This window comes from Podarcis erhardii, assembly GCF_964252035.2.
Source record: "Podarcis erhardii genome assembly, chromosome: 2".
Classification (NCBI taxonomy): Eukaryota; Metazoa; Chordata; class Lepidosauria; order Squamata; family Lacertidae; genus Podarcis; species Podarcis erhardii.
This window is the reverse complement of record NC_138498.1, coordinates 43,583,668-43,598,681: the sequence shown is the minus strand read 5'-3', so window position 1 is coordinate 43,598,681 and position 15,014 is coordinate 43,583,668. Positions and strand designations below refer to the sequence as shown.

The window sequence follows — 15,014 nt, the reverse complement described above, 5'->3', positions numbered from 1 at the left end:
CTGAGTTATTTGTGGGGCACAGGAATTCGTTCATTTCCCCCCAAAAAATATAATCCGGCCCACCACATGGTCTGAGGGATGGTGGACCGGCCCACGGAAGAAAAAGGTTGCTGACCCCTGTGTTACAGGATGACACCTATCCCATCTCAACATACAGTATGTGTGTATAATATGTGTATCTGCCTCATTACTACTGTGAGGCTTGACATGTGTGTCCCAAGTTGTGCTGCAGTTGGAGACCTTTGGATAGGGAACAAATATTTTGCCAGTGGCAGTAGGCAGGGCCCTGCGAGGTGGGTCTGCACTGCACTGGCCTCCCAATGCTCAAGTCGCTGTTGGTTACCAACGGGGGGATGGCGAGGTGCTGGAGAAGTAGGCATGGTGCACATGCAGCAGCGGGAGAAACCTGATTGGTTCCATCACGGCTGTGGCCACACTGCCCCACCCTCTCCCTCCCAGTAACTGGCAGCAACCCAAGCACTGGGAAACCCAGGAAGCACTGCAGCCCAACCCCAATCTGCCAAGGACCTCCTACATTTTCTCTCAGTAGAGGGTGAAGCCGTTTGGAGTAACAGCATTGACCTCTGCCCGAGTCCTTGGGCAGCCACTGCCAGTGGATTGTTTGGTCTAACTCCAGACAGCTGCCACTCCAGATACTTACAAAGAAAAGATTGGGCAGAACTCTTAATAGGCAATTGTTAAGCATGTAAGGACAAAAGAAGTAATTATAATTTAACAGTTTTCATGTTATTCTATTTTATTAAAGCAACTAGAAAAAAATATTATGATGGGAAGATCTCACACAGATGAAGGGAAGCAGTGGGGAGGAGGGGAGGGTTAGGTTGAATTTGGGAAATAAAATAATATATGGGTCAGCAGAGGATATAAAAGTTTCTTATAGAATAGTAATATATTGTAACCTGAATAGAAGTTCAGAAGGGGAGGTAAATGTATTTTTAGCATTTTCATTATTGTAATAGTTGTTATTATTTCTTATTGGTAGAAGGCAATGTTAATTTAGGCTTCTTTGTTTGGCTGTCTGTATAATTTTCTTAAGTCAAAAAAAAAAATGAGCACAAGACTGTTCAGAAAATTATAGATGCAGATTTATCGAGCATAGAAGCTGCAGCCAACAGGCAGCCAAGGATCCATCAGCCGACAATACCCACTTTGCAGCACCGGGCAGAAGTCCAGTCAATGTTGGCACACTGGCAGTGGCAGGCAGTATCACCACGAATATCCCAGGAACCACAACCCATTCCACAGGCACATCCAGTGGCCTTGTGACCTGAGGGTGGGGAAAAAAAGTTAGAGAGAGAGGCAGCAGAGCATTGAATCGCCATGGGATGGAGGGGGCATAAAACTCCCTTGTTACAATAGCTCCACTGGCTACAGGTCTGTTTTTGGGTCCAATTAACAGGAGAGGGCCTTCTCAGTGGCTGCTCCCAAACTTTGGAAATCCCTCCCTAGAGAAGTTAGACTGGCTCCCTCCTTGTTGTCCTTCCACCAGCAAGTAAAGATGCAAGTGCATGCTGTGCTAATGATCCAACTAAGCAACCCAACCAGCTGCCTCCAGCTCTGACATCTACACAAAGGAAGCAGAGATTTGTGGAAATGTGTTTTGTGTCTACCCACAGAGGGAGTTCTGTTCTTGCCCTTCTGGCCACCATGAGCCCACTTCTAATTTCCTCTCAATCTGTTCTCCTCTCCCAGCAAAGTGCCTCACCTGAAGGGCAGTGGGCATCAGCAGCACGTGCAAATGCATCTGTGCAAATCAGCTGGCTCTTCAGTAGGACAGAGGACACTGCAAGAAGAGGCATGAGAGTTCAGGTTATACTACATGACATCCTTGCTCAAATAGAAAATGCTTTCTTTGTTCCTCCTGCTATTTAAACAGTTACAAGCAATAGGGAAATCAATCTGAAGCTGTGACCACAACATGCATTTAAAGCACATTTGTCCCCCAAAGAATCCTTGTAACTGTAATTTGTTAAGGGTGCTGGGAGTTGTAGTTCTGTGAGAGGTAAATTAGAGTTCCTGGGATACTGGGAGGAGGATGCTTTAAATGCATTGTGTGTGTGTGTGTGTGTGTGTGTGTGCGCGCGCGCGCGCATTTAACCACAACAGAAATCCCACTCAAGTTTATAGGTGTTATGCCTCTCCAGGCCACATAAGTCCCATTCTCCCATGGGATTATTTCTGACAGCAGGTCAGGCCAGGGGCTACACTGAAGAGGACAAATGCAACAATGATTGAACACTTTCATGTTTGGGCTGTAGGTGTCATATTCCACTTGCCTTTCTGAGGTCTCATGTTTATGTTTCACAGGAAGGCATGGAAATAAGGTGGGAACTTACATGACAGGCAGAGAAGAGTGGCTTGTCGGACCCATAGTTAAAAACACTGCCCTAATACCAGCCCAAGATTCAAGACTGATTCCCATGTTATAGATATCACATGAATCTTTTTGGATTTCTTGTACAAGCTATATATCAGTAGAACCTGAAGATGTTCACGTTAACAAACTTTAATCTAGCAAAAACAAAAAACATATAAGGACTTTTCTGGTATGAGTAATCGGATTATGGTTTAGGGTAAAACTTTGGTGATAACCCTGGGTTCCCAGATCTTCAAAAGAAGTCCTATGACTTTTAATTAGAAACAGACAGTCCTGGAAAAAAACTGGGAATCTTAGAATGACAATGGGGCACAGAGCTTCAAACATCATAAAGGGGCCTTGGAACCTATCCAAATACCTTTGGAATCAACTGCTTCCTGGATCTTCTGGTTAATCTGACTCTCTGGAATACATGGATAACCACAGGACTGCTGATCACTTGCATATTTTGCAGGAATTAAGACAGCTAAGAGAACGAAAACGATCAGTTTCATCATGATGGTGCAGAACTTCCTACAGAAGGGGGGGAAAGAGCAGTTATTTCAATGCATGAATCTCAGCTAAAGCATCCATGACAGACGGCCATGCCCCCAGTAGGGCAGGTGCTCTCCCGCAACCTGTTCACACTCACTCTTACAACCACTTCTGCAACCTATGGCTACATGTCATCACCACTTCCACTTACGGCTATGGGTCTCTCAGAGTCACTAGAGACAAGACAGAAATCCTCTGGGAAATGCTACACTGGAGAATCCCCTAAGCCTGACCCCAAGGAGGGGCCTGAAACCCTGAACTTTCTGGTGGCAGCAAGGAACCTCTACAGAGCCGTAGCTAGGTGATCTTGCGCCCCTGGCAGAACCATCCAGATTGCACCCCCTAGCTATGGACTCTTCTTTCTGCCTCTCCTCCAACCCCAACCCCTCCACCCATTCAATTCACCCTCTATTAAAAACCTTTTCTTATGAGGCAATAATTGATATTTTTTATAGATGTATTTTTGGACATATTTAAAGCCGATTTTGCACACGCCCCTCTCCTGCGCCCCTGGCAGGGGCCCACCTCACCACCCCCTAGCTACGTCCCTGCATATGGATGAACAAACTGAAATGAAATCCAAATACATTATTAACCTAGGTTATGCATATGACCAATGTGGTATGAGGTCAGACTACCCCATAAGGCATGAGCTTGCAGCTTGGAGATGTTCCCTAAACTGGTGCTGCCTCTTAATGCTCAGGTGGAAAGGGTGACTGTCTACCTTTCTTAGCTGCCTCATAAAACAACCATGTCTTTTCCTGCAGAAGGCAGTCCTAAGCCACAGAAATTCATGCACTAGTGATATCTAGACTGGCTGTTGGAACATGAGCAATTTGTACCTGTTCTTAAAAAGTCTGAAAACCTCCAAGCCTCCATCCTTTAATGCAACTGCCAGGTTGTTGTATGGAGGTGACCAGATAGAGCAGGCACCCCCAAACTCAGCCCTCCAGCTGTTTTGGGACTACAATTCCCATCATCCAGTGGGTGTAGTGAGAGCCAGTGTGGTGTAGTGGTTAAGAGCAGTGGACTTGTAATCTGGTGAACCGGGTTCGATTCCCCACTCCTCCACATGCAGCTGCTGGGGGACCTTGGGCTAGTCATACTTCCCTGAAGTCTCTCAGCCTCACTCACCTCACAGAATGTTTGTTGTGTTGGAGGAAGGGAAAGGAGGTTGTGAGCCGCTTTGAGACTCCTTAGGGTAGTGATAAAGCGGGATATCAAATCCAAACTCTTCTTCATCTTCATCATCCCTGACCACTGGTCCTGCTAGCTAGGGATGATGGGAGTTGTAGTCCCAAAACAGCTGGAGGGCTGAGTTTGGGGATGCCTGAGATAGAGCTATTGGGCAGTGCTCACATAAGTAATTTCATCACTCAGAAGCATCTCTCTAAACCTAGCAACCAATATGGCACACAGCATATGCTGTGTGAAAAATATTCCCTCCCCCCCTTCACCTTGTCAAAAAGCACATACCTTGAGGAACTCAAATTTCTTTCGAGAAGTTGCATTCACTGAGCAAACTGCTCCCCTTTAAATACAGCAGGGTTGCAAAAGCTCTCATCCAAGTTTCAGAACATTTTACTCGCTTGCCCAGTTGCACACGCGCACCCTTTCCAAAACAGGAACACCCCCGGAAGACCCCTTTGCACAACGTGCTCACAACATTTCCATGTTTAGGTCACAGAGCAGGCAGTAAAGGCGCTAGGGCGTACTTGTTGTCCAAAGCTCTTGGTGGGGCAACTCTACTATGGTAAAGTAATTTGGCAACTGGAGATTAGGACATTCCAGCGGTTTCCCCCTGGGCTTACTGCTTTTGTGATCCAGCATAAAAATGACAGCCTTGTTACTCAATACAGGTTTGCAAACAATGAGAGCACAAAACAAAACAAATTCCTTCCAGTAGCACCTTAAAGACCAACTAAGTCAGTTCTTGGTATGAGCTTTCGTGTGCATGCACACTTCTTCAGATACACTGAAACAGAAGTTTCCAGACCCTTCTATATAGTGAGAAGGTGGGGAGGGGTATTACTCAGAAGGGTGGTGGGAATGGGTGATTGGCAGATAGCTGTGATGAGCCTGTTCATCTTTCATGCAAAACAACAGAGGCTATTCAAACAGCTTTCAGGAAACCAGAGTTTGAAGAAAGTTCTAAGTGTTTACAGAGATGTTTTACAAAAGCAGACCCTCCAAGTGTCCCTATTTTCCAGGGACATCCCAGATTTACAGAAGCTGTCCCAGTTACAATACCAGAATTTCCCGCTTTTCCTTAGGACATCCCTATTTTCATTGGAGAAATGTTGGAGGGTATGGAGTTATCCGACGCTGAGTCACCTGAAGGCAGCCCTATATAGGGAAGTTTTTAATGTTTAATGTTTTATTATGTTTTTATATATGTTGGAAGCTGCCCAGAGTAGCAACCCAGTCAGATGGGTTGGGTATAAATAGCAAAATTCTTATTCTTATGGAATAAGAATAAGAGTTCCTTATACACTGTAAAGCAGAAAAAATAAAACAAAGCATACAATAAAATGATTTAAAAAGTCAACAATCAACCCAGTGCTAGATCAAAACCAGCCATAAAATCCAAAGACAGACACAAATTAAAACCTGGAAACTAATGCAACAAAATCCGCCCCAGCTACAATAGCTAAAAACTAGTCAAACTGTCATAGTTCTGCCAAGAGTATAATCAAATCAAATCATTGATGTGAGGAGGTATTAAGAACCCCTCCAAGACTAGTGTGTGATGAAGGAGTCTACTGAAGAAGAAGAAGAAGAGGAGGGGGAGGAGGAAGAGGAGGAGGAGGAGGAGTTTGGATTTAATATCCCGCTTTATCCCTACCCTAAGGAGTCTCAAAGTGCCTAACCTTCTCCTTTCCCTTCCTCCCCCACAACAAACACTCTGTGAGGTGAGTGAGGCTGAGAGACTTCAAAGAAGTGTGACTAGCCCACGGTCACCCAGCAGCTGCATGTGGAGGAGCGGAGACGCGAACCCGGTTCCCCAGATTATGAGACAACCGCTCTTAACCACTACACCACACTGGCTCCTCTACCATTCATTTACCATTCTAATCAGATTTTGTGCACAGAATAAGGAATGCAGCTTCTTATCGTACACCTCCAGCAGCAAAATGCCTTGGGCTGCTCCTGACTCCCTGTGTTTGTGGTGTTTATTTTAAATTATTGCTCCAGATGCACCCAAACTCAGCACTAAAAATGAGCTATATGTGTCTTTCTTTCCCTTCTAAGCCTGTCTTTCTGTGATCTTAAAAAGAGGGATGTAGGAGCTTCCAAAGGACTCTGCCACCTTTCCTCTAAAGCCTGATATCACTGTAATATTAAAGGGGGAGAGAGTCGCGAATCCTCTCAGAAGCTTTGGGAGGTTTCCTCCTCCCTCTTTAAGACTGCAGTGAGATTGGGAGTAAAAGAAACTCTCAGAGGCTTCTCCCTGTCTTCCCTTTTAAGCCTGATCTCACTTAAGCGAAAGGGAGCGAAAGGGATTTTGACATTGGGATTGCTCCTCTAATAATTATTAAATTATTAGATTATCAGGAAAGAAAATATGACATCCTAAAAATAAGTTTAAATGGCACACATGACAACGTATTTCTGCTATGTAAGTTGCGCCATTGTTGGGTTGCATTGGTCACAAGAAATGTTGCATGTACACATTTCACCATATTTTCATAATGCTAAGAACCTTAGCAAAGAAAATAAAGTTTAAACATATCCATTTTTATTTTCATTTGTTATGGGGGTGTGTTATGTGCTTTTGTGACTAATGTAGCACTCAACCATTGTAAGTTTGTCATAAGCTCATCTGATTTTGTTCCTAACGTAACATAGTATTGTCCTGTCTTTTCACCAAATGAGAAAGCTAAACTATCAATACAATAATCAATACAATTAACCTATTATCTATTTTCTTGAAGAGGTCATTAACTGAACTTTAGGGGAAGAAAACAGAGAAAATCCGAGCCATCTTGTTGCTTTACTCAGATGTAAAATGCCCTTTTGAAAAACTGTTTGCCAGATTGTGAAGCTTTTGAAGATTATCTTTAAAATGATATAGAACATGTTAACTATATATGAAAATGAAAAATGAGTTGACATTTTCATGGAGGTACCTTGCTCTTTTAGATTTAAGGTGTGTATGCTGTGTGATTTGCTGCCTGCTTATATTGTAACTTTGCTGTTTGAAAGTGGCATCCGTATACCCTGTCATTTTCATTTCATGTAATAAACCAAGCGTTGTTTATTCCTTTGGCGTATGAGCCTCTTGGGGTATAAGGTTGAGGCTAAAAACACATTCATAATGGATGAGTGCTTTAAATCCAGTAAAAAATCCTAAAGTTCTTGGGAATGTGCATAGGAATACAGGTGAGTGCTGGGTTCAGGTGCATACCTTGTAAAGGTAAACGTAAAGGACCCCTGGATGGTTAAGTCCATTCAAAGACAACTATAGGGTTGCGGCGCTCATCTCGCTTTTCAGGCCGAGGGAGCCGGCATTCGTCCACAGACAGCTTTCTGGGTCATGTGGCCAGCATGACTAAACCACTTCTTGCGCAATGGAACACCATGACGGAAACCAGAGCGCATGGAAATGCCATTTACCTTCCCGCCACAGTGGTACCTATTTATCTACTTGCACTGACTTGCTTTCAAACTGGTAGGTTGGCAGGAGTTGGGACAGAGCAACGGAAGCTCACCCTGTCGTGGGGATTAGAAATGTCGACCTTTGGATTGGCAAGTCCAAGAGGCTCAGTTGTTTAGACCACAGTGCCACCCACTCCCTTGTAGTACCCTCTGCCTGCTCCCTGTTCCCATTAGACCTTTGCTGCCACCAGGCAGAAGCCATGTAAGCACTGCCACTCCACCCACCCTGTGTCAACAAGTTACTGCCTTTCTAATGTCTTTCTCCCTTCCCATATATAGTATGTACTTTGGTATTGAAAAAGTAGAATTGTGTGATTCCACAATGCGAGCGTGATGCAGGAGGCACAAACAGAAGAGAGTCAAAGCCTCTTAGGAGTCTTGATGTCCTGAGCACAAGAGGACAAACAGCTGGTAGTTTAATTCTCTATTAACAAAAACTACAGCTCAGACCTCTCTGCATCCTCCAGCTGTGGCTAGTGCCTCGTGGAAGGCACAAAACCATATAAATAGCTCCCCCTTCCCCCTGGATCAAGCTCTGGCGCCACTACCTCTTCCAGCCACTACAGGGAGCCCTCCTAGTCCTTGACACTTGAGTGGCAGCACTGACCACACTGACTCCGCAATCTGCGGTGCAAAGGCAGATGGATGCTCACTGCTTACAGCACCTGCATTTTAAGCAGAAGGTCCCAGGTTCGATCTCAAGCACCCGCAGGAAGAGCTGGGCAAGACTCCCTGCTTGAAACCCTGGAGAGCCACTGCCAGCCAATGTAGAGAAGCACGATGAACTCTTGGCAATTCTGTGTAAGACAGCAGCTTCCTCTGTTCCCAGTTTCTCATCTCTGAGCAGCTGCTACTCCAGATACATTCAAAGAAAATACTTGGGCATGAGAAAATTAAATGTGCATGTTTATTGAGCATAGAAGCTGGAGTCAACAGAGAGCTGGGGAGATATCAGCCAACAATGGCCACTTTGCAGCAGCGGGCAGCAGTCCAGTCAATTCTGGCACACTGGCAGTGACAGGCAGTATCAGCACGGATATCCCAGGAACCACAAGCCATTCCACAAGCACATCCAGTGGCTAGGTACCCTGGGAATGGAAGAGAGAAGTTAGAGAAACAGGCAGCGGAGCACTTTAATCCCCATGATGTGGAGGATATCCACCTGATCAGACACCATCACAGTTGAGGTGCAAGTGCTCAGTGTGGGATATTGCAGTCAAATATAACTATCAAGCTTCAGGGGTTAAGACCACAAAATTGTATTCCCAGACTCGTCACACCTGCTCACCTCCGGTAAAGAAGAAAGTGAAGAAGTGAAGCTTCCTTTGTTTACTCTCTTCCACAATGTGAAGCCAACCAGGCAACATGTCTGGGCTTTTTTTCCTGTATTTTTCTGTATTTTGTAACCTAAGAATTTTCTGCCTGTGCCTTTCCTGCTGCTGCATGAAATAGCTCCTGAATAAGACCTTTGAAGTTTGTAAGTAAAACATGTAAGTGGACTAAACAGGAAATTAGAAGGTCTCTATTCCTAACACTTCACTGTTGCTGCACATTTTGTGTCTTTTAAACTCTGCTGGGGCTCTCTTACTGGAGCGTGTTTAGCCCCGCACTTTGGATCTAGGGATCGTTTATTAATTACCCCACATCTCTTATTAATTACCTCACATCTTTTATTAATTAACCCACATGGGTGATCTATATTTATCTCCCACCCAACATATGGCACTGCAGTGCTAATAATCCAGCTAAGCAACCCAACCAGCTTCCCCCAGCTATGAGCTTATATTTTATACTCATGTCTACAGAGTTCCATGGAAATGAGTTCTCTTCTTGCTCCCTTGGCCTCAGTCTTTCTGCTATGGATTTTCTCCCTTTCTGTTCTCTCCCAGCAAGATGTCTCACCTGAAGGGCAGAAAGCATCAGCACCAGGTGCAGATGTGCTTGTGCAAGTCAGCTGAGCCTTCGTGAGGATTGAGGACACTGCAAGAAGAGACAGGAGGATCAGAGTTACACTGAATCAAATAGAAAACTTGGTTAATTGTGCAATTTAGACAGTTACAGGAAACAGAGGCTTCATTCTGAGGCTATGTACACACCATACATTTAATGCATATTTGCCCATAAAATAATCCTTGGAACTGGGGTTTGTTAAGAGTGCTGGGAACTGTAGCTCTGTGAGATGTAAACTATAAGTCCCAGGATTCTCTGGGATGGGGAATGTGATTTAAATGTATGGTATGGGTATATAGCAAAAAACGGAAATCTCACTCAAGCTTCTGAGAGTTATGCCTCTCCAGGCCACAAAAATCTCATTTTGCTGTGGAATTAACTCTGACACAGAGCCGACATTCTCCCGCTTTTTAAGTTCAGAACAGAGCTTCTCTCAAAGTGCTGGTAGTTGCACAGGTGCTTTTCTCTCTGTCTGTGTGCCTCTGCAGTTCATGGGTGGTAAACTGGTTTACCTAGGAGAGTCACTGGAAAGTTGGATGGAGGTGGATCCTTGCTTTTGCTCCCCTAGCTAAAGCTGCACTCCTAACACCATTAACTTGGGAGTTGGTCCCATTGGATTTACTTCTAAATAGAGAATTTACTTCCAAATCCTAGTGGCTAGGATTGCACTGTAAGGTGCCGAGTTTCCCAATTCAAAATGGTATTGTTCTTTAAAAAACAAAGCTACAACCTTAACTCCATTCACCTTGGGAGTAAACACAACTGAATTCAATATAACTAACTTCTGAGTAGACATGTTTAGTCTTAGCTGTAAGCTGCCCAATTAAAAATGGTGGTGTTCTAGTTCCTTCACAGAGCTACCATGTCTAGAGTGGTTTAACAATCAATCCCTCTTCCCAGCAACAGTTTGGTGATCAAACAGCCCACAGTTCCCATATCTTGGATGCAGACCTAGAAGAAACTGGGAATCATAGAATGACAATAGGGCCCAGAGTTTCCAGCATCATAAAGGGCACTCAGATCCAAATACCTTTGGAATCGACTGCTGCCTGGACCTTCTCATTAATCAGACTCTCGATAATACATGTCTGAGCACTTGCGTACTTTGCAGGAATCAATGCAGCAAAGAACAGGAATATGGCGAATTTCATCATGCTGTTGCAGAACGTCCTGCAGAGATTAAAAAATGCAGCCGCCTTGTCAGGAATCGCAGAATCCAGAGGGCAAGGATTACAAGTAGAAATAGAATCATAAGAAGACACAGGAGCAATATATTTGTTTGGACCAACTGAAGATTCCAGTTTGAGGCCTTGAGGCCTTTTTTCATATTACAAAGGCAGAAGCCTCACTGCAGCCAATCACATACAGAAAATATGAGGCCTCCAGGATTCTTGGTGCTTCCAGAGATTGGAGGGTAGGGGCACTGCTTGGCTGTCTGTCTTAGGACTTCCTGGGCCTGCCCTCTGTGCTCGGTGGGCTGCAATACAGGCTCTGTCAGCAAAGGGGCTGATACCCTGAACTGTCTGATGACTGAAAGGTAGGTTTCCTTTAAAAAAAAGCTCAACATCTAGAGTCATTGCATCATAGAATTGTAGAGTTGGAAGAGATCACCACAACAATCACCTATCTAGTCCAACCCCTGCAATGCTGGAATCTTTTGTTCAGTGTTGTATCTAGCCAGTGTGAGATGAGGTAGAAACCCACCTCCCCACCTTAAGATACCAGTTGGCAGTTTGGAGTGCTCTGTAATGTGCTGCTGCCTCTTGATGCAAAAGTGGCAAGGGTGCCTTACTTTTCTTCAGCTGCCTGGTACAACTTCCTGGAGAAGACAGGCGTAGTCACACTGTAATTCATGCACTAATAGCCTCCAGACTGCACCTACTGAAGCACACTCAGTGTGAGACTGCTCCTAAATGGAGTCTGAAAACTTCAATTGGTCTGTATTGCTGCTGCTGGGTTGTTGTTTGTGGTTACCTGGATAGAGGCTATTATGAAGAGGTGGTTTAGCTTCCAAGTTTCACACAACCCTTCCTCAAGCACTCTGTCTTTGTCTGGGATATATATATGGGGAAAGCAGAGGGGAAAGTGGGTGGGTGGGAAGATGGAAAGATGTTGCTGGTAGAGAACAAGGGAGGAATTCATGGTGAGCTCCAGCACTTCTTTTTCTAGAAAAAGAGCACTGTGGATAATCATCATCATGATAATACTACTACTACTACTACTACTAATAGTAGAAACTGTGAGAATAATCTGGAACATACCAGTGAATAAATCCCACTGAACTCAATAAATAATAATAATAATAATAATAATAATAATAATATTTCTATGCCACCCATCTTACTGGGTTGCCCCAGCTACTCTGGGTGGCTGCCAACAGAAAATTAAAAACACAATAAACATCAAACATTAAAAACTTCCCTCAGTTCTGAGTAAAAATGCTTAGTATGGCCAGGTAAGGCAACTCAGTCTTTACCCAGTTACCTGGGAGTAAGCTCCATTGAAAACAGGACTTACTTCTGAGTAGACAATGTAAGGCTTCATTTACAATAAAGGAATAAACACTCCCTGTGTTTCCTAAGAAATGGCCGGCTGGTGAAGCATTGCAATTATAGAATGTAAAGTGAATTGTTCATGTTTAGGAAGGGCCTTGTACGCCAGCTTCATCTGGTGCAGGTATTTTATTTTCCATATAAATAGGATTCTGTTTTTGCTCCTACACACACACACCACATTTAATTGTTCTCCAAAACATGGAGGGGAGGAAAAAGGAAAACCAGGACATTCTGTGATCAAATCAGAAATTGAGATTGCTTCTATAATTCTGGGACTGTCTCTGGAAAATTGGGACACTTGGAAGGTATGCAATTAGAATCTGCAGCAGAGTCAAAAGATATTTCATTCAGTGCTCTCAAAAAATGACCTCTACTGAGGATTCAATAGGAAATTCATTGATTGGGTCCACTAGAGATAAGCTATTAATCAATCAGTCATTTATGAACAAGAGTTAACAATATATATTATAAAGCATTAATGTTTGACAAGCTTCTGTTGAGAGCCTTACTTAGACTATGTTCTCAGAAGATACAAAATCCCACCTACCATACATAATACCTTGTCAAATACCCTTACCTTGTCAGAAAGCACATACCTGCAAAAACTTGAATTTCTTTCAAGAAGTTTCGTTCACTGAGCAAACTGCTCCCCTTTAAATACAGCTGAGCTGCAAAATCTCTAATCCAATTGGTTTACCTTTTCAAAACATTTTACACCTCCTTGCCCCCAGGTGCTGTCCAGAACACCACCTTGCACAATGTTCTCACAACGTTTCCTTGTTTAGATCACAAAGCAAAGGTCAAAGAGACAGAGCATGCTTTTTGTCCAAAACTCTTGGTTGTGAAACTCTACTGCAATAAAGGAATATGGCAAGTAGCATGGAATTAGGACATTCCAGGGGTTTCCCCCTGGACCTACCACTCTTGCGATCCAGCATAAAAATGAGAGCTTTGCTACTCAATACAATTTGCAAACAATAGGAGCACAGTTCTTCTGTGCAAAACAGCAAACAAAGGTGGTGCAAACAGCTTCCAGGAAACCAGCTTTTGAAGAAAGTTCTTCGTGTTTACAAAGGTGTTTTACAGGAAGGTAGAGGCTGAACATGGGACACATGGAGGTATTTGAAAGGGTGGGAGGTGCATTGTGCTCATCTATGTATTATTATTATTAATAATAATAATAATAATAATAATAATAATAAATTTTATTTATATCCCGCCCTCCCCAGCCGAAGCCGGGCTCAGGGCGGCTAACAACAATCAAATAAATCCAACATTCTAAAAACATCTCATTCTAAAAATTAATTAAAATCAAATTGATGGCAACCGTTAAGCAAAATTCCAGAGGAGGGAGTCAGGCTGCGCCCTGACCAAAGGCCTGGTGGAACAGCTCTGTCTTGCAGGCCCTGCGGAAAGATGTCAGGTCCCGCAGGGCCCTAGTCTCTTGTGACAGAGCGTTCCATCAGATTGGATCCGCAGCCGAGAAAGCCCTGGCTCTAGTTGAGACCAGCCTAACCTCTCTGAGGCCTTCAAGATGTTTTTATTTGCAGACCATAAGTTCCTCTGTGGGACATACCAGGAGAGGCGGTCCCGTAGGTACGAGGGTCCTAGGCCGTATAGGGCTTTAAAGGTTAAAACCAGCACCTTAAACCTGATCCTGTACTCCACCGGGAGCCAGTGCAGCTGGTATAGTACCGGATGAATGTGAACTCGCAGCGAAGACCCCATAAGGAGTCTCGCCGCGGCATTCTGCACCCGCTGGAGTTTCTGGGTCAGTCTCAAGGGCAGCCCCACGTAGAGCGAGTTACAATAATCCAGTCTGGAGGTGACCGTCGCGTGGATCACAGTGGCTAGGTCAGGGTGAGAGAGATAAGGAGCCAACTGCTTAGCTTGAAAAAATGCCGCCTTTGTTATAGCTGTAATCTGCACCTCCATAGAGAGGGAGGTATCGAAGATTACACCCAAACTCTTAATGGACGGTGCTGGCACTAATTGCACCCCCGCAAGAGATGGGAGTTGCCCCCTCAATCCCATATCGTCCCGTCCCAGCCAGAGGACCTCTGTCTTCGAAGGATTTAACTTCAGCCGGCTCCCACGTAACCATCCAGCCACAGCTTCCAGACATCTGGTCAGTGTGTCTGGGGCCGAGTCAGGATGGCCATCCATCAACAGATAAAGTTGGGTGTCATCGGCATACTGATGGCAGCCCAGCCCAAAACTCCGGACAAGCTGGGCGAGGGGGCGCATAAAGATGTTAAAAAGCATCGGGGAGAGTATCGCACCCTGAGGCACTCCACACACCAAGGAGTGGCGCGATGACAATTCCCCCCCAAGCGTCACCCTCTGTCCCCGACCAGAGAGAAACGAGCGCAGCCATTGAAGGACTGTGCCCTTTTCAACTTTTCAAGATTTTGCTCAACAACTTTGCCGGATTTTCACTTTTTGAAATATGGCAACCCTAAACTAATCGAACAAAACTCAGCCCAGCTACAATAGCGAAAAACCAGTCAAATTGTCATGATTCTGCAATCAAATCAAATCAGTGACATTGAGAGGTATTGAGGACCGCTCCAGACCGGTGCAGATTTTTGTGGGTGTATTCTGCAGCATGTCATTGACACAAAAATAGTGAATTAGTGGTGGATTTATACTGCTTATTTGTTCTGCAACGCTTCCCCAATGTCATTCTTGCAAAAGCTGAAGCTGCCGAAGAGACCAGAGACCATCTTGGCTGTCCCTTAATACAGACCCAGGTCACTGAGCCTGAACTTCCACAGCCACCAGGAACCACCATTGGCAGAATTCGCAGCAACAGCAGCTGATATGTTCTATGCTTATGATATTATTTTATTATCTTGCTAATTATGCTGTTTTAAATATACATTTTATATTTGACTTCCTTTAGTAATGTTTTCTTT

General features: G+C 44.3%; 2 protein-coding genes across 3 annotated transcripts; both read right to left on the bottom strand.

Annotated features, from left to right (window-relative positions):
• Positions 1 to 1,077: 1,077 nt before the first annotated feature.
• Positions 1,078 to 4,501, bottom strand: LOC309334813 (resistin-like). The gene is made up of 4 exons (XM_081849405.1): positions 4,409 to 4,501; positions 2,757 to 2,911; positions 1,727 to 1,804; positions 1,078 to 1,288 (listed from the first exon to the last, which is right to left on the bottom strand). The coding sequence occupies exons 1-4, from the start codon at positions 4,441 to 4,443 to the stop codon at positions 1,152 to 1,154; spliced, it is 405 nt and encodes a 134-aa protein (XP_081705531.1). The 5' UTR covers positions 4,444 to 4,501; the 3' UTR covers positions 1,078 to 1,151.
• Positions 4,502 to 8,480: 3,979 nt separating this feature from the next.
• LOC309335510 (resistin-like) lies at positions 8,481 to 12,774 on the bottom strand. 2 transcript variants are annotated; one of them, XM_081850572.1, is made up of 5 exons: positions 11,516 to 11,640; positions 11,246 to 11,360; positions 10,572 to 10,711; positions 9,494 to 9,571; positions 8,481 to 8,679 (listed from the first exon to the last, which is right to left on the bottom strand). In XM_081850572.1, the coding sequence occupies exons 3-5, from the start codon at positions 10,693 to 10,695 to the stop codon at positions 8,543 to 8,545; spliced, it is 339 nt and encodes a 112-aa protein (XP_081706698.1). In that variant the 5' UTR covers positions 10,696 to 10,711; positions 11,246 to 11,360; positions 11,516 to 11,640; the 3' UTR covers positions 8,481 to 8,542. The 2 variants fall into 2 exon arrangements, with proteins under 2 accessions (XP_081706698.1, XP_081706697.1); XM_081850571.1 differs by lacking the exons at positions 11,246 to 11,360; positions 11,516 to 11,640 and adding an exon at positions 12,674 to 12,774.
• Positions 12,775 to 15,014: the final 2,240 nt, after the last annotated feature.